Source organism: Uloborus diversus, chromosome 2, assembly GCF_026930045.1.
Source record: "Uloborus diversus isolate 005 chromosome 2, Udiv.v.3.1, whole genome shotgun sequence".
Classification (NCBI taxonomy): Eukaryota; Metazoa; Arthropoda; class Arachnida; order Araneae; family Uloboridae; genus Uloborus; species Uloborus diversus.
This window is the reverse complement of record NC_072732.1, coordinates 109,968,853-109,994,287: the sequence shown is the minus strand read 5'-3', so window position 1 is coordinate 109,994,287 and position 25,435 is coordinate 109,968,853. Positions and strand designations below refer to the sequence as shown.

Here is a 25,435-nt window from a genome sequence, read left to right as displayed (position 1 = left end):
ATTGAAAAGTTCTCTTTCTGAACTAAATCAAGGGCACTAGCAATGATTTTTTTTAATGATGAAATGAAGTATCATCTTTTAGTTTACGTAAACAAATATCATTTAGTAGTTATTTGAATGGTGTTTCCTTCAGTCAAAAGTACTACTTTTAGTCACTAAAATTGATAGAATAAGCAAAAAAAAAAAAAAAAAAACATAGACCAAGAAAATACTTTCATTTTCTTAACAGATATTTTTTAATTAATTTTTTAACAAGTCCGATTTTTCAAACAAGGCATAGTCTTGTTGACGTCACAAATGATGCTCTTTGGCACATCTTTCTTCTGCGTTTCCACGTTATGATAATCTGGATGCGAATTAAATATTGCCTCTACACTTGCTATCAACCATATCATTGTCAGTACATGTGAGTAATATCTCACGGTGAGCAAGGTTCACACATTAAGGGGTAAACTCCCAACTGGGCTGACGCCCAGCATGGGGACCTTCCCCGGCACAATCAGGGGTCTGTCCAGGATTTTTCACAGGGTCCGTTTTTTGTGAAAAATAAAATAATTTTGTGAAAAATCAATTATTTTTGTGAAAAATCAAATAATTAAATTTTTTTTTTCTTGTAAAAACGAAAGTTTAGACTGTTGAGATGATGGAAACTGCATCATTGACACTTAAAGTTGAGTGTTTTCTCTCTTTTCTGTTGAGAATATCATTTTTGAGTGTTTTTCTAGTATTTGAAGATGGGGGGGGGGAGGCATCGCTCCCTGGGGAGATGGGCACCCCTCAAGTATCAATATTTATCTACCATTCTACATCATGTTAAATTATACTAGAAATGTTTTTTGTATAGTATTTAAAATAACTGTAAGAAAAAAAATTAGGCAGGGGTTCAGCATTTAACTTTTTAACCCAAGACACTGTTTAAGAGCACAGAGTTTCATTCAAACCTCATAAACTCCGCGATTTTCACAAAAATAAAAAAATATTTTATGTGTTTACCTCTTAACTAAGCGTACTAAACATCGAAAATTCGAAAAATCAGATTTCCACAGCGGATGCAAAGAGATTGCAATCCTCAAAGTGAAGGAATCAAAAGTATAAAAACGGCTTGTAAAATAAATATTTTTGATAAAATTACTTTTGAATTGCATTTTAGAGTCCTATGATAAACATATCACTAATATCTGGACACAGTTTGAAGCAAAAATAAATAAATAAATAAATAAAATAAAAAATAAACCATCGATTCAGCATTTGAATTATCGACTCATAAAAGAAAATGGAATTCCCCTTTAAAAACTTGAAATAAGCTTTGTTACAAAAATAAAGAGACTTTTCATTTATTTGCATCCTAATAAAGCGAAGTTAGCTTGAAAAAAGGAATTAAATATGATTCTCATATCGGATGTAAAAAGATTGCGTTTTTCAAAATGTAGACATCTATAGAAAAAAATAACGGTAAATAAAAGTTTATTTACAGTTAATTATCCTTTTTAGTATCGAAAAACCAAACCCATATAACTTTCTCCCAAAATAACAGTTTAACATCACACCAACAGACACTAATTGGCGATAAGTTTAAATTTTGTAACCCTATCTGAAGCGATCACATCCGCCCCACCCATACTATCCTTTGCAGTTCTAAATTCATTTCGCTGTATATTATTGATGATTAAATCATGAGTGGGGAGAAAAGTGCTTACTACGCCTATTCAGAGAATGTTGACGCTTTTCCAAAGAAGTTTACAACAACACCACTGCATAAAAAACAAACAAGCAAAATTATAAACCAAACTGACTTTCAGCTGTTAATTCCCTTCAAAGAAAGCAACAACAGGCATTATATTTATTTGGCGGTAGTAATTATTTATGGCTTGCAGGAGCATCACAAGAGTGCCGATTTTTTTTTTCCTATTGCAAAATCGTTGATTTTGTATAAGTTGATTCCTCTAATTTAACTTTAAATATGCTGTATTATTTTAATTTGAGATTTGCTCTTTCAATAAACAATTTGTGAAAGATCCGTTTTTGTTTACCAGAATTTTGTGAAGGGTCCGTTTTGGTTGATCGGATTTTTGTGAAAGGTCCGTTTTGGTTGATCGGATTTTTGTGAAGAGTCCGTTAACGGACCCAAATTTGCTCTGGCCAGACCCCTGACAATAAGCACCAAGCTCGTCCGTAGCACTTAACGACTATCGACCCACGCACCCAGTCGTGCGGAGGGCACGCTACGCGGACCCCCCGGACGATGGAGCCAAAGGCTAACAGCTAAGTGGTGGGGTGTGTGCGGAGAAAAGTACATGTGAGTAAAGATGCGAACTAAATATTTTGCTCTGTGAATGGAACACTGAATGGCATTTCATCATTTGTGATGTCATCGGCAGAAGCATAAGCAATGAAAGCTCACCAATTAAAGTAATCTTTTTAAAAATATTAAATTCAAGCAAATTATTTAAAAAATGGTCAGATCCTATGTTTTTAATCATGCTTTTTCAGAAAAAAATACTTTTAAAATTTTGGAAACGACCCCATTATTAAAGACGCTTCTTAGTTTTTGCCAGTTTCTACAAGATTTTACCAGTCATACAGTTTCTGCTGGCAGAAAACTAACTTTAGCAAGGACAAAGGCTCTGAGGAGGAGGTTGATAAAACCAGTGGCCAGACAAAATAATTCAGAGTGTGGTTAAATTTTGAAGTTTAACGCTTTTTTTTTTTAAAACTTTTTTTTTTTTTTAAACTGCCAAATAAAGATTGAATAAACGTGAAACAACATTGTATTTTTCTCTCATATTTTCTTAAAAAAATTAATGTTTACTACTTGCAGTTTGAAATTTTTTGATCAATACTTATTAATACTTTTTACTCTTTAGCTTGACATGGCCAAGTTAGCCGTTAAACGTACGAAAACTTTGAGGCATCCAAGTATCCTTTCCTATGTTGATAGCTTGGAGGTGAGAAATGTTCTTTTAATTCTCTTTAACTTTTTTAAAAATGCACACACACACATTCCATGTCTTAACAATGCATGTTTATTATTTGTTTATATTTGTGCAAAATCAGTCATACATTTTATCACTAATAATGCCCTTTTATATTGATATTCTAAATGTATGATTTTTTGAAAATTATTTTATGTTTATTTGGATAACCTATACATTCTGTAAATATGTATCTGTTTTAGACACTTATTAACACTGTTTTGTGGCATTTTTGATGTGAGCAAGTATGATGGAAATGGTTAAACAAAAAATTAACTTACAGATACTTGGCAAGCAATGGGGTTTCCAAGATTAAAAAATATGTATTTTTGCAATGTAAAACTTTTTTTGCACATGGAGCTAATAAAGTGATTTAAATCTTCTGGTTTTGTACCGAAAAAAATGTAAAACAAACCCTTAGAAAAAAAGGATTGTTTCATATAATTTTCAAATATTTTAGAGGAGAATACCCCTCAAAGTGTCCCTTCTTGCTACAAATGTTCATGTTTCTAAATTTTTCATCTCTTTAGCCCCTTAGAAGTGTGTTAACAGTTAATATGATGCTCACTTTCCCTTAAAATCGAAATGGTGACTATGAAGCTCAAAAACAGCAAAAAATACAGGGGAACTATATCCAAAAAAGGAAGGGGGGGGGGGGAATTGGTTTTGATATTTAGATGTAAGGAGTAATTTTGCTTAGAAATCAGCAAAATTAGTATCAGAAGAATTTTGAATGTTTTTTTTTTTTTGCCTTGCATTGTTATTAGTTATTTCAATGTTTTAAATTTGCTCTTCCAGGGCATAGAACACACAATTCTCAAACTTTGTGAAGAATGGAAAAGTTTTTGTTGTAAGATATTCTGTTTCCAGGGAGACTTTTTGAAAGAAACTTTTGAATCTTTTCCTCTAGTAAAAATCTGTGTGGAAATTTAAATGCAGAAGTAAATTTGTTTAAAATTTGCATAGATGGAATTCCCAACTATAAATGAGAAAGCTTGATGAAAAGACAGACAATGCATTGACCTGCAATATTTTATTTAACCTTGTGTTGAAAATTTAGTTGTGGAATTAATTGACTTTGATAACCTAGTAACATGAACAGACTAATTCAGAGTTTTAAGAAGACAACTTGAAAAGTCAACTTATGCACAATAGCTACACTTGGCTTCACCTCCTTGTAAGTTTTCTTGGATAAAGAAAGTTAGTTTTACCCTACTATCAACTTTTGGATCCAGCTACTCATGTCAGCAAGAACTTTCCTAAAAAAAATTCAGTGTTAATTCATTCAAATTTCCTACAAAAAACAATTTCACTAAAAAGATAGTTTTGGACAGGACAGTAGAAATTATGGCTTTTGCTATGGTATATAAAACTTTGCCAACTGTTTGCCTTTAATCAATAATATGTTCACCTTGTGCTTTTGTAGCTTGGCTTTTCGTGACAAAATGCAATTCACAAATTTTAATTAAAAAAATATCTTGTGATTTAAATTCACTATTTTCATCTATGTGATACACTTAAATGTCCTTTTATACAATTCATTATTGAACAATATTCAGAAGTTGTGTCATAGAGTACTTTCTTTTTTTAGACAGACAAATTTATTTATCTTGTTGTTGAACCAGTGGAACCTTTAGAAGTCCATCTATCGAAAACCACAAGTACGTCTGAACAGAAGCAATTTGCGATTTCATGGGGTTTACATCAAATAGCTGTAAGTTATAGAAACAATGCTTTTCAGTTCTTTTTTTATGTCAAACTGCTATAATATTTCTGTATAGCTTTTCCTCTAAATGGCTGAAATGTTCTCCACAAGATTCAAAAGAGAGGAAATGTTTCAAATTATTGGGCTGGTAACTGAATAATTGCAAATTTTTCAAACAGAAAAGTCTTTTTATATCCATACATATAGGAAAATATAAATATTATCCTTTGTTTCTGCATGTTTTTGCCATTTTACAGGTTATGTCATGATTCCTTCTGCATAAAACTGCTTATTTTTATCTGTACAAAAGTGATGCGTCTAATATTTTACTTCATAACCATTATCATTAAAGATTGCAATTAAAGCCACGATTACATGCAAATACAAGTCTACAATGTGCAATTGCATATATTTTTGCTTTTTTTGACGTTGGTGCGTACAATTTTCAAACTAGAAATTTTTAAAGATAAATGCATGTAATTGGCTGTTCTGTTGTTTTTAGATTTTTTTCAGCTTTGAAAGAAATTTAAAAATCAAATATTTTTTGTTCGTCACAAAAAATAAAAAAATCGGACAACCCATTTAAGCTATTTCATGGAAATGAATACTGTTCCTTTTGGTAGCCGTTAAATAAAGAAGATGGGTTTCAAATTTTATAGTATTTGTTTAGAAACATTTATAGTTTCTATGCAAATGAGATTTTTGAATTAATACTAACATCTGCAGAACTTAAAGGCTATTTTCATCTTTAGAACTGATACTAAATTACAAAAGGCAATGTCTAACTGATAAAAAAAACCCCTTCAAAATCATATTGCAATGCCCAGTAGCAGATACTGCGAGACTAGACGCCAGATGCCTGCAGATAATTTTACCAAGAAACAAAGAGAAAGAAAGAAAACATAAATAAATAAAAGCAAAAAGAAATAAATACAATTTGGCTAAGATCGTTTGGAGTTCAGTTTTTGACTGGAAAAGCGATGGATGCTTCAGCATTTCAGCTGGAAACGTAGCCGCCATATTTGGTCATTCATAAGATCAAAGTAGATAAGATGCTTAAGTGCCTACGTTTTCCAAAACAAAGCAGAATCGATGTTTCATTTAACTGCAAACTTATAAAATAACTTAAAATGTGCAGCAAATAGTCTCATGAGAATTTTTATTTTTAACTTATTTTTTAGCAACAAATTCAGAAATTCAGATCTTAATTTTTGGTGTAGTCGCCATGTTTGGTCATTTCCAAAATGTTCGTACGCAAGACTCTTTAAGTGCCTACGTTTTCATAAACAGAATTGGATTTTTATTCGCAACTCCCATGCTCAAATACTCTACCTTGCGGTGGTTTACAAAATTAAAGAAAGAGGTAAAACATTGCATTCCACGTGTGTCTGTTGGTAAACATAGGCAGTTTGTTTATGAGTATTTATTGACACATTCGATGTGTCTTAGAATTCTTTCAGTAACAAAAATTGTTTCCTCCCGTAATGGTATTCTCGAGCTTCTCAAAAGAATGTTAGTTTTCATTATTTTCCTCTAAAAAGTGAGTTGATTGTCGTAAATGGCGTAATCCTAAATACAAGAAAACTCTGGATTAACAAACTTCGCATTTGCATGAAATTAAAAACAAATATGCTGTTCAAAGCTTTTCTTTTTGAAAGAGGATAATATTATACCAGGTAAAATTTTTTATTGTTTTGTGTGAATTTGTAAGAATAGTGTTTTTTTTTTCTTAAGTTCGAAAGAAGGATTTAATAACATTAGCGGAAGATTTGGGCTTTCATCTCCGCCTAGTTTTAAAAAAATTAATTTAACTAACCTTATTTTACTGCAGCATTTGGTTGGAATGAACAGTATGCAAAATATATTCTTGAATATATTATCATAGAGCGAAATGAAAAATGTTTAACCGAGAAAGAAATTTGAAACAAAAACAAAAGCCGAGAATTTTCATCGCCAAAATAGTGTGCCAACTTTACTTTATTGCTTTCATTCTCAGCTGGAGAGTTTCACAAAAATTTGTTTAGGATTATAGTTTTAGTATTGTGCGAGCAAAGAACCTTTGGCGAGATTTTGCATGTCAGCTAAACCATTTTAATTTTTTATCATGAGTGGAATAAAATGGTAGAAAGATTACAGAATTCAATAAGTTAAAAGAAATAATCGTAGATCAATTAAAAAGAAAACTACGACCATACATTCATGAGAATTTTGTTGATGATTTGCATAGCATGGCAGAATTAAACTATTATTCAGAATTTAGAAATATACCAAACAGAAAAATTTGTAATTAACTGATTCAGCGATTTGAGAAAAATAACTCAGCTACAAATGCAAAACAATTTGCATTAGCCAAGCAAGGCACAAAAATATCATCTTCTGATAATAGTTCGTAATGTCATATAATTAAATTATCTAGCATTAATTGTTATTCTTGTCAGTCTTATGGCCGCGCTGAAAATGCAGTTCCATCAAGAATTGATAAATCATGAATTAAACATAGTGAAAATGGCTGCTTAGAATTACGAACTAAGTAATTTGCATTGATTTCTGATGTTTAGTAATGCTTCTTGAATTCTCATTTCTTTCTATGTCGACCAGAATATCCACAAGACTTTAAAAATTAATTTAAAAGGAATGAAGCAAAAAAAAAAAAAAAATCATGCATACAAACAAAAATTACTATGCTTATTAGCATTTTCTACTCTACGGTATGTGTTTGTTTTATCTTTTTCATCCGCCATTAGACAGTGGCTGCAGTGCCCCCTATAGTTTGGTGGAGTTGCGAATTGCAATGCGTGCTGTTGAAAAGTGTGCAAAATGTACCATTTTTTTCCGGATAATTCTTAATGATTGCCTTGAAAAATGAAAAATTTTATCTTTACTATGTTATCTTATATTCATTGCTTTAGAGGCTAATGTGCTAAAAAGTGACTATTTCAAGGATTTTGAATCTACCACTGCTTTACAAATTAAGAAATCTATCTATAATCATGAATTTTTCGCGTAGAGGTCATGTTTGGTCATTTGCAAGATGGAAATAGACAAGACTATTACTTGCCTAAGTTTCCAAAAACAGAATTGGATCAAGTTTTGATCAGTTTACCTAAATACAAATTATTGCTGGTAACATAAAATGTACAATAAATCATGTATTTTTAAAAAAAATATTTTCATGAAAAATGTGAATTATTTGCACAATTGTATTTAATCCTCATTGCTTTGGAAAAGTAGTGCTTATGAAAGTAGTGCCCCCCCCCCCCTTTATACTTTAAAACTCGGCGACAGTGGTGGCCACTAAGTTTTTCGGGTCTAGGGGCCTCTGGCCAGTTGGAAAATTTCTGAGTCTTGACCTTTACAAGGGAGTTGTGTATTTTATGAAAACTTAAAATGAAACTAATAATAATGCTGCAGAGATTATTTTCAATTGCCCAAAATAGTGTCGCAGACTGGCTAGAAAGTTTTTCTGCTACTAGGTTGCAATGTGTTGCAATAGCAGTAATTAATGTACACACATTATCTGTGTGAATAATTGATTCAATATACATTCGTCACCTTAATGTAAAAATAGTACAAAAATAGAGAAGCCAATCATTTTGATTCAGATGTGACAACTTTTCTGTGCTTAAAAAAGAAGAAATTAGTTCATATTTTGGGTATTTTTAGTGCATAATTGCATGCATATTTTAATGATTTTTTAATATATATAACACAGGCCATAATCATAATCTAATGGTGCTATTTTGGGACTACAAGGTGGATGTAACAACATCCAAATTATGCTCCAATAATTTCTGCCTAATGATTAAAGATGCGTGTAGCGTATTGTTATTTTAGTGGAAAGCAATTCCTTTTTTGTTGGTCAGTTCCAATCCCCTACCTTGAGTTGCATCATTCAGTTTTATTAGTTAAATATGAACATACGAATTTGCTATTTTGTTGAGTGGCACTAGTACCTTTTCCTGAAGCACTTAATTCAGTTTTGTATTTTATGAAAATCAGTATCATAGGCAGCATTTTTAAGTTACTACTACTTGGTTAAACTTTTTTTAACAGAAAAACATACAGTAATACAAATTTCTTTTTTGAATTGATGTTATTGTTTATAGAGTAACTTCAAGTTCATACATCATAAAAAATGAAATAAAATAATAAGTATCAACTATACTAAAACCATTTTACCAAAATAAATTTTAATGCACAGGAACATAGGTGTCCCGGTGAGAGGTCACTGTGACCTTCCGAACAATTTTCTTAGTAGGCAAATTTTGTCTGACAATTCTGCCTATTTGAAGCTATGATTGCAAAATTGTAATTTTTAAATGCTCGAATGTTCCTTTTCATTAAATGTGTGCATATTCATATTTTGTCATACGGTAAAATTTGGAGTTCCATTTAGTAAATTGAGAATTTCTGCCTTCCTAAAAATTTTATGTTTATGATTCCTCTGCACAAGAATTATATTATGCATCCAGTTGACAATTAAACAAAGTAATAAAAATGCACTTGGTTTTTATTTAATTGAAGAGTTTGCAGCAACAAAGAGTTAACTTCATTTTTTGGTCGTTTTTTCAATAAGGAGTCATCTCGGGTTGATAGTTCAGCAAGGAGTTATCTCCAGTTGATAGTTCTCAAGTTATTCGCTAGAATGAGTAAGCTGCTTAATTCGCTTGAGGCAACATGGAATTAACTCCAGGAGATTTCCCAACAATCAAAAAATGGAGTTTATCTCTTTGTTGCTGCAAACCCTTCAATTGTGCTAAGTATTGTCATAATTACTCATTCAATTAATTTTTGACAGACTGGTATATCATTTCTGAATAAAGATTGCCAATTATGCCACCACAACATCTGCCTAGGATCAATCTTTGTCGATCGTGCAGGTGAATGGAGATTGTTTGGCTTGGAATATGTAACACCTGCTGCAGAGCCTCCACCTATCAAAGTTTTACCTTCTCTGAAAAATTACAATCCACCTGAATGTGAAGCACCTACAAAACAGGACTGTCCACCTTGGTACCGTAGTATTTCTTTTAAATATTTTAGTACTTTTTTGCATTCTTTGATACCTTTAGGAAATTACACAATCATTGTTTACTGCAGAAGAGACTCTTGCAATCAGTTGCAAATCAGAAATCACACAAGTTTGAATGAACTTCATGTATGATTTTTGATTGCTTGATAACTATGCAGGATTTTTTTTTTTACTCGAAGAAATTGTCTAGCAGGGCTAGACAAACTCTGTGAATCCAAATATTCTCTAAAAGGTCTAAGAATAATTGTTAGGACCTCATCCTTTGCAAATCCCAAGCAAACTAAGATGTGAGCAGGTGAGGCCTCATTAGCAGAACACCAGTGGCATTTCTAGTGGCATTCTGGAAAAGTCTTATGACCCTCACAAAACCTGAGGGCTCTTGTGTGTCCACTCAAATGTCTGAAGTAGGTGGTCTGGTGGAATCTGCGTCTGAATTTCAAAGATTCACCTGGGCGTTTTGCAAACTGTCATGAGTGGGTGGGAGGAATTTTTATTTTTGCTAATGCAGGGTGCCTGCTTTTTATCGATAAAAAATTTGTTGGTTTATTCAACAAACTAGTCATTGAAAAGGAAATTAATATAATATGTTTTAAAAGTTTTGCATCTTTAAACATTTTGATAAATGAAGATGTAAATGAGATTGTTATGTTGAAGTAGTGCGACAATTTCGAAGGAGGGGGAGGGGGGCAATAGCCTTGCACTTTTTATGGTTAACTATTTTATTTTCTAAATTAGGAACCAAATCTAAATATTATAAAAAAATCAGAATTATGAAAATTTTCAAAACATAATTATTTTTTTTACTTTACACTATCTGTTTACAAAACATTATTTAGCTCAAACAGTAACTTTTAATTTATGTATTAATTGTTTAGATATTAGTAAATCAATCGTTTTACTTAAACAAGCAATACTTGTTTAATGAAGTTATTACCAGATGTTTGTGACATCTCAAAATACTTCTTGGTAAATAATATAAGTCTAATTCATGTATTAGCATTTCTTCAAGGAAAGTTGTTGTGTAATCCATAAAATCCTACAAAAAACGTGAGTTAAGTTGTTAGATTTATGTCAATTTCCACTTTTTCCTTTCTTCTCATAAGGAGCCGTAATAAAATTTTGTACTTTTTTCTCTTTTTTTGCTGCCGCTGAAAGTTCTATGGCTTTTAGTTGTCTTTTTTTTGCCCCCCACCCCTTATGAGCCCCAATTGCTCCCTCTGTGTTGAAGAACACTAAAATGCTTACTGGCAAGATCATTTATGTAATGTAACTACAAGACTTCTTTTAATTTCATGTACTTCTTTTAATAATGTAGCTACAAGAACTTTCACCACGCACATGAAATACGAATGTTGCTTAAAAATATTGTTAAATATATCTGAAATCAGCTTTATATCACAAAATATTGGATGACATGTATAAAATAGAAAATGCTTTTAAAGAATGTTTTAGATACTGTGGTACCTTGTTTTCCAGTAAATCACTTACTATTTTGGGTTTCAAGTTTGGAGTTTTATCGCCAATATTACTACAATGCTTCAAGACAGCATAGAAATTTTCTTTAAAAATAAGATTCTTTCACAAAAGTGATGGAAACTTCTGGAAAGATTGATTGTGGAATTTCTTGCAAAGGCTTAGTGGCAATGGTTAATGAATTGGGGAGACCAAAGAAGGGTATCAGGAAAGAAGAGATCCCATGCCATTTCATTTTCCAGTTGAATTGTTATTGTATGCTTGTCAAATGAGTCATAAGAAACTACAACCTAAAGGCTTATAACCCTTTTTAGATTGCCTAAGTCATTTCAAGAATGTCTAACCTCAATCTTAGTCATTGGATCAAGGTGCTGTTTTATTTTTATGAAAATTACCTATACCTTTATGAAATTGAGGACATTAGTCAAAGTGATTGACAAAGATCATGATGTTTTCTGAACTTTTTTGGATGCTAATGAAGACATTCAAAAAAACTGGAATGACAGTGTGCTAAGTATAATTAAACACTGCTTTCAGAGTGAAGTTTCTGGAGCCTTCCTACGCTTCTTAATAATTCTTCTGATAAATCCAAATATACTTCCATTTTTCCTTATTAGCAAACTTTTAAACTGCAAGACATTCACTTTAGAAGATTTCGGCTCATTTATTGTGATGTATAATTTTGTTTTTGCTTTCAGAAAAAAGTTCCAATATTCTTTCTAAAGTATGGAAACATACTTGTTTTCTAAAAATGAAGCTGAAATGAATGCATGTTTTTATTAAACAGAGGCATTACTTTTTATCTGTATTATGAAAAAGTATCTTTCAATGTAGAAACTCCCCCGGATAATTTTGAGCGTTTGTATTAAATGCAGAAGAAAATCAAATTATTTCAAGAAACTTTTCAAAACTTATCTGATGTCTCTGATTTCTTATTAATTAAATAATGTAATGAAGAACAAAATTTAAAATTAAAGCTGTAATTATGAAATGAATTCTATAGTACTTGTTATAAACTATATATTGTGTTTTGGTTGTTAGATTATTTGTAGGGTTTTTTATAATTTTTCTCACAATAATGTTTCATTTAGCAATTCATTTCATTTTTTAGGGCATCAGATAGCTGGGGACTTGGGTGCTTGATATGGGAATCATTTAATGGTAGGCTGCAAAAGACTTCATTATTGAAAGCTCCTGGAAAGGTAATTAATTACTACTGTTTGTATTTAGTTTATTTTCTATTTTTTACAAGTAAGAGTAAAAATTAAAAAGTTAAAGATAATTAAATATTAAACCAAATAATAATGCTTTGTGTACTGGATAATTTTAAGTTTATCAGCCCTTGTGGAGGATGTGTTCTTTTTTTTTTTTTTTTTTTTTAAGGAAAAAAAAAACAAAAAAACTCCGGGCTTAATCAATAATGTCTACCCAAAAGTGAAGACGAGATCAGTGTCAAATTGGGTCACACATCTGATGGGAATGAAAGGGGGGTTGACCAAAAAGTGGCTGGCATTTTTTGTTCCCATGCTCTCTCAAATAAGAAGCATTTTTTCAAAAGGTTGATTTTTTAAGCAAGTTCAGAGGGAGGACAAATTCTACTACAAAAGTAGAGTACAACTTGTTAATTTTTAGTTTTCCCCACTTTATGTTGTAAGTGCAGTGAAGCACCATTTATACGTTTTTGAAAGGCTTTAGGAAACAAAACGTATAAATGAAAAAATGTGTAATAGATATACATTAATATGTATTAGACTCTGCAGAGATGGATATAAGAAACATCTAAATGGTTAAAATGGTATAAAAGAAACACATAAACAGTGCTTCACTGCATTATAAATCAGCTAACCAATGTTGTGAACATGTTAAAAAATAATTTCCTTGGTAGTTGTTATAATTTCTGCTTTAAAGGATTTGTAGAAAAGTGATATTTTGTTGATTTTTGGTTGTGACTGATTTTCAGTTTTCTATAAGCAATAAAAAATTCTAAAGTTCCAGTAAGATCTTAAATTAAGACCTTTGTTTACCAACATACAAAATTCATAGTTCTATAGATTTCGTTTGGTGCTTGTTTTTCCTGCATAACTTCTTCATTGCTTTTGATCAAAAAGAAAATGTTTGCTGTAAATTGTTTACTTATGCTGAGTATATTATTACTTAAAGTTATAAGTGCATAAGCTGTATTTTATAATTTCTTTAGATTCCAAGTAGTTTGACTCCATTTTATTGTGAGCTTGTTTGTGCGAATCCGAAGTCCAGGCCCAATGCATTGACATTTTTGAAAAAAGCATCTAAAGGAAAAGGGTTTTTCAAAAACAAATTTGTTGAAACAATGCTTTTTTTAAGCGAAATTCATGTAAGTGGCATTGAATCTATTCTTTTTTTTACATCTCAAAAGCTAGTTTGAGTGATCTATTATTTTCAAATGCACAGTACTAAGAAAAAAAGTTTTAAAAAGTTAACAAAAATTAAAATAAAGTTTCAGGCGATATGTAAAAATGTTTTTTGTACACTTCTACGTCCCATATTTGTTGTTCTATATTTCTTCATTTCTTATCTGAATTATTAATCTAGAATTTCCTTGGCGCAGTATAGCCTCCTAAGGCTCTTGCACAAAAAAACCCAAGCAAACCAACCAACTAGGATTTCCTTGTACCTTTTTTTAGAAATTAATTGTGTAATAATGATGGTTCAATTCAAAACCACAGTAACTCAAAAATATGATTGTAAAGTTATTTTAAGAGTGATATGAGATTTTTAAAAATTTTAGTACAGTGCAGAATAGTTTCAAACTCATGCCATAAAAGGGAATTTTACTGTGAATATAAGCTTTACATAACTCTGATGTAATGGCAATAATAAACTATTGTAAACAATTTAGCAGTAAGTTACCGCCGTTAAGCGAGGAACATGTAATATACCAGGCAGCCCGACCATCAATTCCAGAGACTGCAGTCACTAATCCAGATTGAATAAGAATGAAACTGCAATTTCTGTATGTGATGGCCGAGCTATCCTGTACATTGCATATAGTATACAATGTCTCAAAATTTTAAATCTCTCGTGTTGTTTTGTTTGAACTGAATCATTGAGACTTTTATATATGTACTTTCTTGTAATGCTGATATGATTTCTCTATATATTGATAAAAAAGTAACGGTCAAAGAAATTGTGAAAGAATGTCTGTGACTGTATCACATTCAGGAGACCCCATAGCACCTACAGCCTTGAAAATATTTGGCACTAGATTACTCTGAACCCTGGGGGTTTGCACCTTGCAGCATTAATTTTAAATTTTGAATTATTATTATTTTTTTAATTATTTTTTTAGTCTGAAATTTTACATAAAGTACTTATAAAAGGGATTAAAGATTTCTCACACCCCTTAACATTTTATGCCATTCAATGGGACTTTTTTTCTGCATGATATAAAGTTGGTCTAATTCTCTTAATAATTTGAACATGCAGGTTTCTAATTTAGCAAAAATCCTATACTAAACTTAATTTAAGCACAGAGCTAAATAGCAAAATGTTACTGACTACCATGAATTTGAAAATGACTTTTTAGACTTCTAAGTCACTCTTTATTTTTTATCTTTGTCAGTTAACATCTTAAGTAAAACTTGTTTCCATTTGTTTCTTTTGTCCTCAAAATTGTTACTTGAACTGATTTCCACGCAGTTATGATGTATTTCTGCTATAATATGCATTTGATTCTGTTAAAAAGTTTTATGATGAATTTCATGAAAGAAGTAAACTACTTTGATGAAACATTGGTTATAAAAAAAAAAACGTTTTTATGTTTTGCTCTGTATGGGTAATAAATGTAATTTTGTAATCTAGATAAAAGATAATGAAGAAAAGATAAACTTTTTTAACAAGTTATCATCTTCCCTGGATGCGTTTCCTCAAGATGTGTGTCTGTATAAAATTTTACCAGAGCTTATTAATGCTTTTGAGTATGGAAATGCTGGTTCTTCAGTTCTTTCGCCACTTTTTAAAGTAAGTAACAAAATATAGAACAACAACAAAATGTACAACGGGGTTTCAAAAAGTAAGATAACAGTCAGCAGTTCAGAACCAATGCTCTCGTTCAGCAAGCCATCTTGATGTGGTTCCACATTCTTGACAATCATCTCTTCCATGCCAGACCGGAGATCTGGCATGGAAGTTTTTAAAGGTTCAAAGAGATGGTAATCACTTGATGCAAGAACAGGATTGGAAAGAGAGAGGTCCTATACCACCCTATGCAAAAACCTTATCACACTTCTTGTTTCAATGGCAGGACTTGTTTCCCTCAATGCAGACATCTTTTAAGTTTAACTGACATTTTGTCCTGTTAGTAGACACCCAGCTCTACTGACATCCATTGGTACTGTTTGAAAGCTCCGACTGTCTTCGTTATCTTCATGGGCGGATTTATGGGGGGGCAGAGGGAGGCAATGCCCCCCGAGTTTTGGGAGGACTTTATGTAGTAACAACACATCTTCCAAAAATTAAAAATTTTTTTTTTCTTTTTTGAATAGTTTAGAAGTGCATGGGTGGATTTATAGGGGGGGGGGCATAGGGGGCAATGCCCCCAGTTTTGGGAGGACTTTATGTAGTAACAACACATCTTCCAAAATCTTAGAACAAAAAAATCATGACTTTTTCTTTTTTGAATTGTTCAATGAAAATGAAGAGAAAAGCAAATGTCCTTTTCTGATGGGAGAAAAGAAAAGGAAAAAAAAAAAACGAACATTAAATAAAAATAGTACAGCTGTCACTGGGGTGCTGAAAATGTGTCTAAATTCAAGATTTTGGACTGAAAACCATTTGGGCAAGTATATGAATGAAAATATAGGCTAAACGAGCTATACATTATGCTGCAACACTTATAATAATTGACGATTATTTTAACAAATTAGAACCTAAAGCAAAGGGGAACCGCCCCCCCCCCCCCCCCCGCCATCCTCATTCGCGCTAACAGAACGTTCTACTCGTTATGATTTGTGTCCACATTTCAAATATTTATTTGTGCATAATATTTATGTTCTTAGTATATTAATTGGTCTTTTGAGAAATTCTAAAAAACATAAGTTTTTTTTCCTTCTCTCTCTCTCTCTTTTTTAAGAGAGAGAGATTAAATACTATCGCAAACTGAATAAATTTCAGTTATCTGAGTGTTCTGATTAAATGAATCTTTTAACATAGAGGGAGAGTACAATTTTACTTACTTGATAATTACCGTTTAAAAAGCAAGGTAAGTCATAATCATCTAAGTCTTAGTGAGTCAGTCCTTGTCATTATTGAAATCTAAATAATTGAGTCATCAAAAGTTTTGGAAAAATTTACTGAAATTTTATAAAAGTCTATAAAAACCTAACAAAGATTGGTAAAATCGTAAAAATCCTTTAACCGTAAAAACTGACGAATTTTCGTAAAAATTACAAAAAATCAAGCAAAAATTTACAGGTAAGAGTGAATTACAAACAGGGTCGAATTTGCCTATAAGATAAACAAGCTGTTGCTTATGGCCCCTGCTTTGAAATGGGTCCCTAACTCCCAAAAAAAAAAAAAAAAGTATGATTCGTTTCTTAAAAAATGGAAATTGCTTGAAAAAACTAATTTCTTTTTTAAGTGCTTGAAAACGTGTGGCTACAAACCTTAAATTTTAAAATTTCTAACAAATGGTAGAGGGGGAGGAATGCCAACATATGTCAAATTCAGCTCCTTGCCACATCCTGTATTAAAAATGTAAAAATAATGGTTCTCACGTTTGTAATATATTATTTGAAGTTACGTTTTGTGACTCACCTGTTTCATATCTTGCTATTTATTCAATCCTGAATGCAGTATTTTGGAAATTCTTTTGTATTGATTGCTTTTATCTTACTACTTCTGCATATTGTCTATCTGTTTAGCACGGAAAAAAAATACACACTACTTCTATTTCTTTTCGTTTTCTGCCCCACTTGCAACTGAAGAAAAGTTGTCATGAGAAATCTATGGTTTCTTTTTTCTTTTAAAGTTAAAATAGTTATTTCTCTCAAAGTAAGAACTGGACTGTAAAAATTTACAATCAAGTACTAAAATACCAGAGACTGGAAAGTACAAATGAAGGGCGTTAAATAATTTTATTTATTCCAGAGTCCTTGAAAACAATTAGATAAATCTTTGAAAATTCTAAGCAAAGTAGGCTCCAATTACTTCTACTGCATATTGTTAATCTGTTAAGCCGGGAAAAAAAATGATACACTATCTCTATTCCTTTTCGTTTTCTGCACCACTTATAATTAAAAAAAGGTTGTTGTAATGAGAAATCTAGTTTATTTTTTCTTTCAAACTTAAAATGGCTGTTTCTTACAAAGTTCGAACAATAATGTACAACTGTATAATCTAGTTATCAATTTCTATGTCTATCCAATTAACCTTTATAAGGCTTCAATATGCAGAATTTTATATCCATTTTACAAAATTTCCTCCGGGGGATAAACCCCCGGCCCCCTAAAATTGGAGATATTCTATTTCCCACTTGAAAAGGAGCCCTGCAACACTCTCTTGATACCAGCTCCCTCTCTTAAGGTCAATTCAAAAAGGACAGCATGAAAACACACATTAATGAAAACGACACTCAAAAAAGTAAAGCATGGACTTATGCATCACAGGAAACAGACAAAAACTTAGGAGCAAGGGGGGGGGGGCAAAAAAAATGTTGCTAAAAAAATTAAAAAATCCTGCCCCCCCAGGAACTTAGTCCTAAATCCGCCTATGGTTATCTTCAGCTTGATTTTTATTCATACAGAAAATAGGCACACCTGTCATAGCCCTTGTTACCTTACTTTTTGAAGCCCCTACATGGATCAATATTTTTGTTTATAGATTTTTTAATGTCAATGTTACCATTGGGTTTTTCTTTAGTTAGGAAAGCTTTTATCAGAAGAAGATTATCAGAAGAAAGTTGTTCCTTGTGTAGTTAAAATGTTTTCATCTAAAGATAGAGCTACGAGAGTGAAACTATTACAGCAAGTAAGCTACTTCAACATTACTCAAATGTTTACTAGTTGATTTTGTTGGTTTATGAAGAATAATTGTCAATATTTTTAGTGAAGAAAGTATTTTTACTTTATAACATATCTAATACATCTATTCTAATCTCTTTAATTTATAAGTTATATTTTCATGTACATTTAAAATTTTCGAAAATTTAAGTCTCAAAATTGCTTTTTTTTTTGTTAACTTTTGGGGCTTGAGTGGTGCTGCTTGATAATTATTTTCGCCGTGACATTCTAAGGAGAGTAATTTTGGCTCATCAACTTCTGTTACTGAGAGTAAATAACAGACAGCATAACTTGAAAGCTTAAAAATTCAGTATAGTATCTTGCTTCAGTCAAATGTTTCTCAAAATGTGAAAGTGATGGATAATCTTATTCTGATTTGAGAAATGGTGACATGATCTAAAATATTTTGTAGTCATTTGTAACATAATTTCGTTTTAAAACATGCACATTACCCTTGTTGTTTTTCGTTTCACTTTCAATAGGTAATTATAGCATGTTAAAATACATTGGGCATGTTTTATCTTTAACGGGGGGGGGGGGGGGCGTCCCTTGTTATTTACTGTTCAGTAATTAAAAAATAATTCATTGCAATATACATCTGACTTTTCAATATATGTGGCATTAAGAAGCTAAGTGGTGTAAGTGAACATTTTCAGGTTTTAAGTAAAACACGTTTAAAGTTCTGGTCCTACGTAGATTTTGATTGAAATTTTTTTCTAAATCATGCTGTATAACAGCACCTACCAGGGCTACTAGTACTATCTCTTGCCCCAAAGCAGAGTAGTGCTTCACTTACAATTTGTACTGGTGTAAGTTCTTAATTTTTGCCCTTACATCCCTTTTCTTCTCACTGCTGTATATAATCTTCATTTAATGATTATTTTATCATTTGAGGCAGTGAGAAGCAAAGGGATGTAAGTGGACATTTTCAAGTTTTGAGTAAAACGCATATAAAGATCACGTCCCATTGAATTTTTTTCTAAATCATGCTGTACAGCAGCACCTACCAGGGCTACTAGTACTATCTCTTGCCCCAAGACAGAGGAGGGGTTCACCTACCATTTGTACTTGTTATCTCCAAATTTTTAATTTTGCCACTTGCATCCCTCTGCTCCTCACTACCTCATTTGTGTATTTTTATCTCCAATTTTGTCATTGGAGTGTAAATACTGACCCTTATGTCTACAATATTGGGAAGAACCAGAATGTCTATGAATGTATTTCACAATAAAAAAAGAGAAATTAATTTCGTTTAGCAGCATTAGTATGACACGTCCCAGTCACTCTAGTTTAAAATTGTCTAGCCAGTTTGATACCTACATCCTCATTCTTGACAACCAGCATGCAAACGATAGCAACTGCTCTTCAAAAGAAAGATAAATTCAACATTTTTGTGTGTAGAGATAATCCCACGGTGCCTTACCACACACACATTATTTTTTATATGGTTACTAGCCAATACAATTAAGCCGTCAATAATGTATTTATCAAAACAAATACAATGCAGATAATGTACACTAATCGTTTATTACTTTTCGTCCAATGATGCAGCCTGTCAATTGCTTTGACTCAAAAATGCCATGCAAGACTATTATGGATTGTATGCACTGTTTATTTCTGCACATCTCCTCTTATTACAGTAGCCTCTTGTTATATTGTTCTTATCGGGAGACAATAAAAAAGCGTGATATACCTGAAAGTGTGATGTAACCAAGGTTGTTAAAAATAACTATTGAACAAACCTTCAAGTAACTGATTTGTGTATTTATAATAAATGTAGTTCATTTTTATATTAGAACAACTTTTTAAATAAAAGCATAAAAAAAAAATATCTTGCCAATTTTTTAAAATATAGTGTAAAAAATAATTAGAATTATACTAATGGTTTTTTTGGTGAAAGGAAAGTTTAAAAGTTAAAAATGTGTGTGTGGCAAATTCAGAAGAATTAAATGTGTCCCTGTTTTACTTATTGGCATAAAAAATAAAAAAAAAGGAAGGCAAAAACTTTTCCTGAGAAATACAAGCATTTTACTGCTCAAGTGATCTCAAATTTAGAACAAAGTTGTATAACCTGTATTGTTTCAGGGTACTGAGGGAAAGTGCAATATATCTGAATTAGTGTTATAATGAGTCCCAATATAACTAGGGGTTACTGTATTTACTCATACACTTCCATTCCATCGCATTGGGGACAGCAGCGCCGGTCTTTATAATATGCATCAGGCTTAGGCAGTTTATTCTACATATAACTAAGGGGGGAAATTATAAAACTTTTTTTTACTGTCTTACTAGTGAAAATATTTTTCTTATCTTTTGCAGGTAGAGCAATTCATTGATCACATTCAACCTTCTGTTGTTAATAGCCAAATATTTCCTAATGTTGCTCAAGGATTTTTAGATACAAATCCAACAATTAGAGACCACACAATAAAGGTAATTTAATGTAACAATCAAATTAGTTTATGCATGCATTAAATTCATTTCTGAACTTTGTTTCCTTTGATTTCTTACAGTGTATGGTCTACTTAGCACCAAAATTAAATTATCAGAATTTAAATGAAGAAATGCTGAAACATTTTGCAAGATTACAGTCCAAAGATGATCAAGTAATTTGTTTTACATTTTAAAATTCGTTATTCATTTTTTCATACGTGCTAACGGTAAAACTTTTTTTCCCTTTAGGGAGGCATACGAACAAATACAACAGTTTGTTTAGGAAAAATTGCATCCTATTTACATCCTCAAGTAAGTGTTTATATCATTCAGTATTTTTGTTTAAAAAAATAATAAAAAATCCACAGTGTTTATTTTATTCTTATCTCTTTGTGATGCCGGAAGAGTAATGAAATTTTTATGCAAGCGTTATTTAAATTAAGCGTAGAGAAAAATTTTAAAGATCATTATTTTCAATTTGATTATTTTATTTTGCACACTGATCGAATTATACATAATATATGTAAATAAATCCATGATTTTATGCTCAAAAATTTAGGTTTCAAATGTACTGTGAAGATAAAATTTTAAATTACAAAAAACATTCTTTAATGCGAAGATTTAGATTACATCATCAACAATATTGTAGCACTTTTATTTATATGATTAAAACTAGTAATAGCTATAAAATTGAAATTTCTTAACTTATTAGAACCAACTTTATGATTTTTTATTTAATTAAAATATGGTTTAAAAAACTGCTATGAAAAGTGTTTTTTTTTTTCTTTTTAAACATTTTCATTTAGTGAGTGGTGATTACAGTCTCATGTAAAATTTAATATCTATTGTGAATCTAATGGAGTTCTGACCTATAATTAAGTAATGAAAAATATGCAATAACAAAATTGTGTATTCAATAAAATGTTTGAGTTTTTGGAAATTGAAACTGTATTGTTTAAATTTAGTCTGAACGAGTATTTAAAAAATAGCTTATTAATGTAAAAACAACATTTTTCTCTTCTTATTTAATTTTATATGTTTTATTTTCTCCAAAATGTATGTCCATTTAATTTTTGTCACTTTCTAAGGCATTCAAAATTGTTTTTCATTTCTTAGACTAGGAAGAAAGTTTTGATCAGTGCGTTTTTAAGAGCTTTAAGGGACCCTTTTCCTCCTGCACGAGCAGCAGCTATATTAGCTCTTTCAGCTACTGAGCATTATTACAGTGTCAATGACTGTGCAACTAAAGTATTACCAGCTCTTTGTCATTTCACGGTCGATCCGGAGAAATCTATTAGAGATCAAGTGAGCAAGCTTTGTTACTCTTTTAATGCATTGACTCTTTATAATTGCTGAGTTAGTAATCTGTTAACTTCTTAACTTGCAATGTCTTGTCATATATGTAATATGCTGACCTGGCAGAACATCAACAAGACGTGTCAAAGGCTTGGTGGGGTGGTTATGTCCAATGTAAATAGAATATTTCAAAGATATTGTAGAGCTGATCAGGCTACATATACAGTGAAACCTCAATAAGTAGTCGACCGGTTAAGTGGTCACTCCATTTAAGTGGTCGTTTTTCTTGGGTCCCAAAAAGGTCTCATTCACAATAATGTAAAATGATCCCCCTTTACTGGTCACCAAATTTCATTTTACCCGGTTAACTAGTCACTCAAAAGTTGTTTTCTAAAATTCCTTTTCCTTATCGGATCTTAGAAAATAGTGTCAGACTTGTTTGATAGTCATTTTTCCTTGAAATCTAGATCCTCCGTTCTGGTCGTTCAAAGCATACTTCTTGCTGTGACTCTGCCGAGTGCCAAGAGTATGAATCAAACTCCTTTCAGGCAAGACATACGAAATCTAATGCCTGGAGAAAGTTAGCCAGCGTTTAACATCCATTCAAGGAACTACAAACACAGAATTTAAAGCTTGATGTATGTTAGAAGAGATCATTCTTTTCCGTAAGCAACAACTTCATGAGTCAACATTGAAGGATTGTATTAATGTACCATAACTACATTAAAAAAAGTTGTTGTTATTTAGTAATATGTAAGTAAGAGAAAATAAAACAAAGTAACTGTCATTAGTATTTTTCCCCCCTTTTTAATATTTCCACTAATTTATAGACATCTACTGCCATTCATGAATAATATTTGTAAGGCTTTTTTTTTCTTCCTTAATTTCCCACTCCACATAAGTAGTCACTCCACATAAGTGGTCAAAAATTTTTGGTCCCTTGAGTGACGACTAAACAAGGTTTTACTGTAGATGACAATCACTCAAGTTTCTTTATTGCATTCAGATATAATCCACATTACATGTACTAACATGTTTATAAAAAATGTCATACAATCAAAGATTATTAAACTTTAAATTTTATTTAAACAATGATATTTTTAAATGACTGTTAATCGAGAAATTAAACTAAAAATACAGTCAATGTATTTTTCTATTTGAGACTGTTCATCTTTCTTGTTCAATGATCATTTCATTATAATCAATTGTTGTAATTATTTACAACAATTGATTATAACGAAATTATCAGGCTTGGCAGCTTGCAATGTAAAATTAACTAACTTATAAAAGTGTGTAGTAAATCACAGAACGTACACAATTTGAACAGCTTCTAATACTCAGCCAAACCATTAACAGCCCAATGTCTGATCATGCTGTTTATGTTAAGCAATGTAGGAAATTGAATTGTGAGGCCAGGGCTTAAGCACTCTAGCTAATCCATGTGTTCTTAAATTTAGATCAGAACATGTATCTAATTGGTACAAAGTAAGGTTGATCTTGTTTCATCTTGCAGACAGGGGCACCAACTTATCAGGGGCACCAACTGCAATGTTTAAGCACTCCCCGAAATGTTTGTAGGAATGCTGAACTGCCCATTGTTTTCATGCTTTTTTACAACCAAAACATAGTATTGCAGTAGACCAAACATAGTATTGCAGTTATCAGGGGTTACATTCCACAAAAAGTGTGTTAAAATAGGGGTTAAGTTCTATAGATAAAAAAGTATTTCATTCCGGTGATATATAAATATATGATAAATTTAGTTTAATTAGTTCGATACATATGCCCAATGTGCATGAAGGAAACATGAATAAACTTAATGTTGATGAAAATAGCAGTTTAATGCTAGTCTGTTGGCAGTCATTAAACATTTTTCTTGGAAGGAAGGGAACTAGTGCATCCATTATTTTTCATGTCACATCCTTGTAAATATCTTCCTTCATTAACAAAGCTCATTTGTCATTACCAAGGAATGTTTAAAAACTTTCAATGTGAAAGTGTTTGGTTGTATGTCATCAATGTTAGTATCCTCGTTGTTTTCATCCTCCTTTGTCACTTCCAAAAGCTCTTATTCCAGTGAGCTCTGAATTGTCTGAGTTTCATAACTTAACTTCCGAGAAAGAACTCTGAAACAAATTGCAAAAAATGTCCCCAGAGGCCTAAGCTCACGTATTAGCAATTTAGAATGCAGTTTATTGCTTCTTGTTTGCAATCTCAGGAGTTTGGATTTTAAAGGAGGAGACAATTTTCTCCGTTTGCTAATGCTGCCTCAGATTAAAATAAAACCCTTCCGCATAAAACAAAACAGAGGCGTCAAATCTTAAACAATGTATATTGAACCTCCAGTAAAATGAGGGTCTACTGTACTTTATGTAGAGTTTTTGTTTGCATTCATTCATAATTATTAAAGTGACCACCTAATCAACTATATTTGATACTTTCAATCATTTTTTAGCTAAAATATCTGTAAAGAGCCTCTTTCTGATTCCCTCCATTTTCAATTTGAGCAGCTCCACATATTTTCAAATGATACGCTGCTTATAGCAGAGCAAGAACACTCCTAAAATACAGGGTTGTAAATTTAATCCATGGAAAGGGAATGCCGTTTCCCTAAATATTTGATTTATTGTTGTTAAAAAATTTAAATTTGATGTAAATTGTTTTCTAAGCCACTTTTTTTTTTTGAAAAAATGTCTGCCTTTTGAGTGAAAGCTGTCATAAGTAATCTAAGCTGACCTTTTTTGTCCCAACAAAAATTTGTTAACCATGACATCTACCCCATAAAAACAGGTGCATTCCCTCAAATGTTTTTCCAACTACAGCACTGCTCAATGAGCAGTGCTCATTATTAAAAACTTGACCTTCATTGATGTGCTTACAAGCGATTTACAAGTGCGTTAAATAATATGAAAGGGCTTATAGCATTGCAGATGGATCCCATTGTATTTAAATACATTGAAGTGTTTATGTGTCTTTGATTTGAATGGGATGCAATCGATTGTATGAGGCGTGTTTTTAAAGTAAGGTCCATTTTGAGGTAAATGAAGAACAAGTACAGATAGAGCAAAGAAATATATTGCACAAAATCTACCACTCTTACGCTATTTCTCAACACTGCTCCGGTGATTTTCCAAGCATTTGTCATAGTGTGGTACAGGTTTTTGGAGACCTATTTGTACAAAGTTGTCGCCTGTGTAGTCAACCATGAGGACTCTTACAGGGCTTTGGCTGGGATGTTTTTGAACATCCTCTGGGTCTGCTCCCACCTCGCTCACAGCAACTTTCATTTGGTAGATTTTTGTGCAATAAATTTCTTTGCTTTATCTGTACTCATTCTTTTTTTATTTCAAAACGAACCTTACTTTAAAAACGTCCCTCTTATATTCTGATGACATAGCCATACTCATTATCGTAAGTTGAAAGTCTGCAGTTTGGCAACCCATAACTAATGTTAAAAGGAAAAAACTAACTTATCAGCCAGACTGTG

General features: G+C 31.7%; 1 protein-coding gene across 1 annotated transcript in view; it reads left to right on the top strand.

Moving 5' to 3' along the window:
• LOC129215987 (N-terminal kinase-like protein) overlaps positions 1–25,435 on the top strand; it is a 41,463-nt gene that overhangs the window by 2,824 nt on the left and 13,204 nt on the right. Inside the window, exons 3-13 of the mRNA XM_054850115.1 lie at positions 2,865–2,945; positions 4,564–4,686; positions 9,476–9,690; positions 12,294–12,384; positions 13,380–13,535; positions 15,023–15,181; positions 18,080–18,187; positions 20,539–20,652; positions 20,733–20,825; positions 20,902–20,964; positions 21,769–21,957. Coding sequence (XP_054706090.1) covers positions 2,865–2,945; positions 4,564–4,686; positions 9,476–9,690; positions 12,294–12,384; positions 13,380–13,535; positions 15,023–15,181; positions 18,080–18,187; positions 20,539–20,652; positions 20,733–20,825; positions 20,902–20,964; positions 21,769–21,957 — 1,392 coding nt within the window. The remainder of the gene's footprint in view (positions 1–2,864; positions 2,946–4,563; positions 4,687–9,475; positions 9,691–12,293; positions 12,385–13,379; positions 13,536–15,022; positions 15,182–18,079; positions 18,188–20,538; positions 20,653–20,732; positions 20,826–20,901; positions 20,965–21,768; positions 21,958–25,435) is intronic.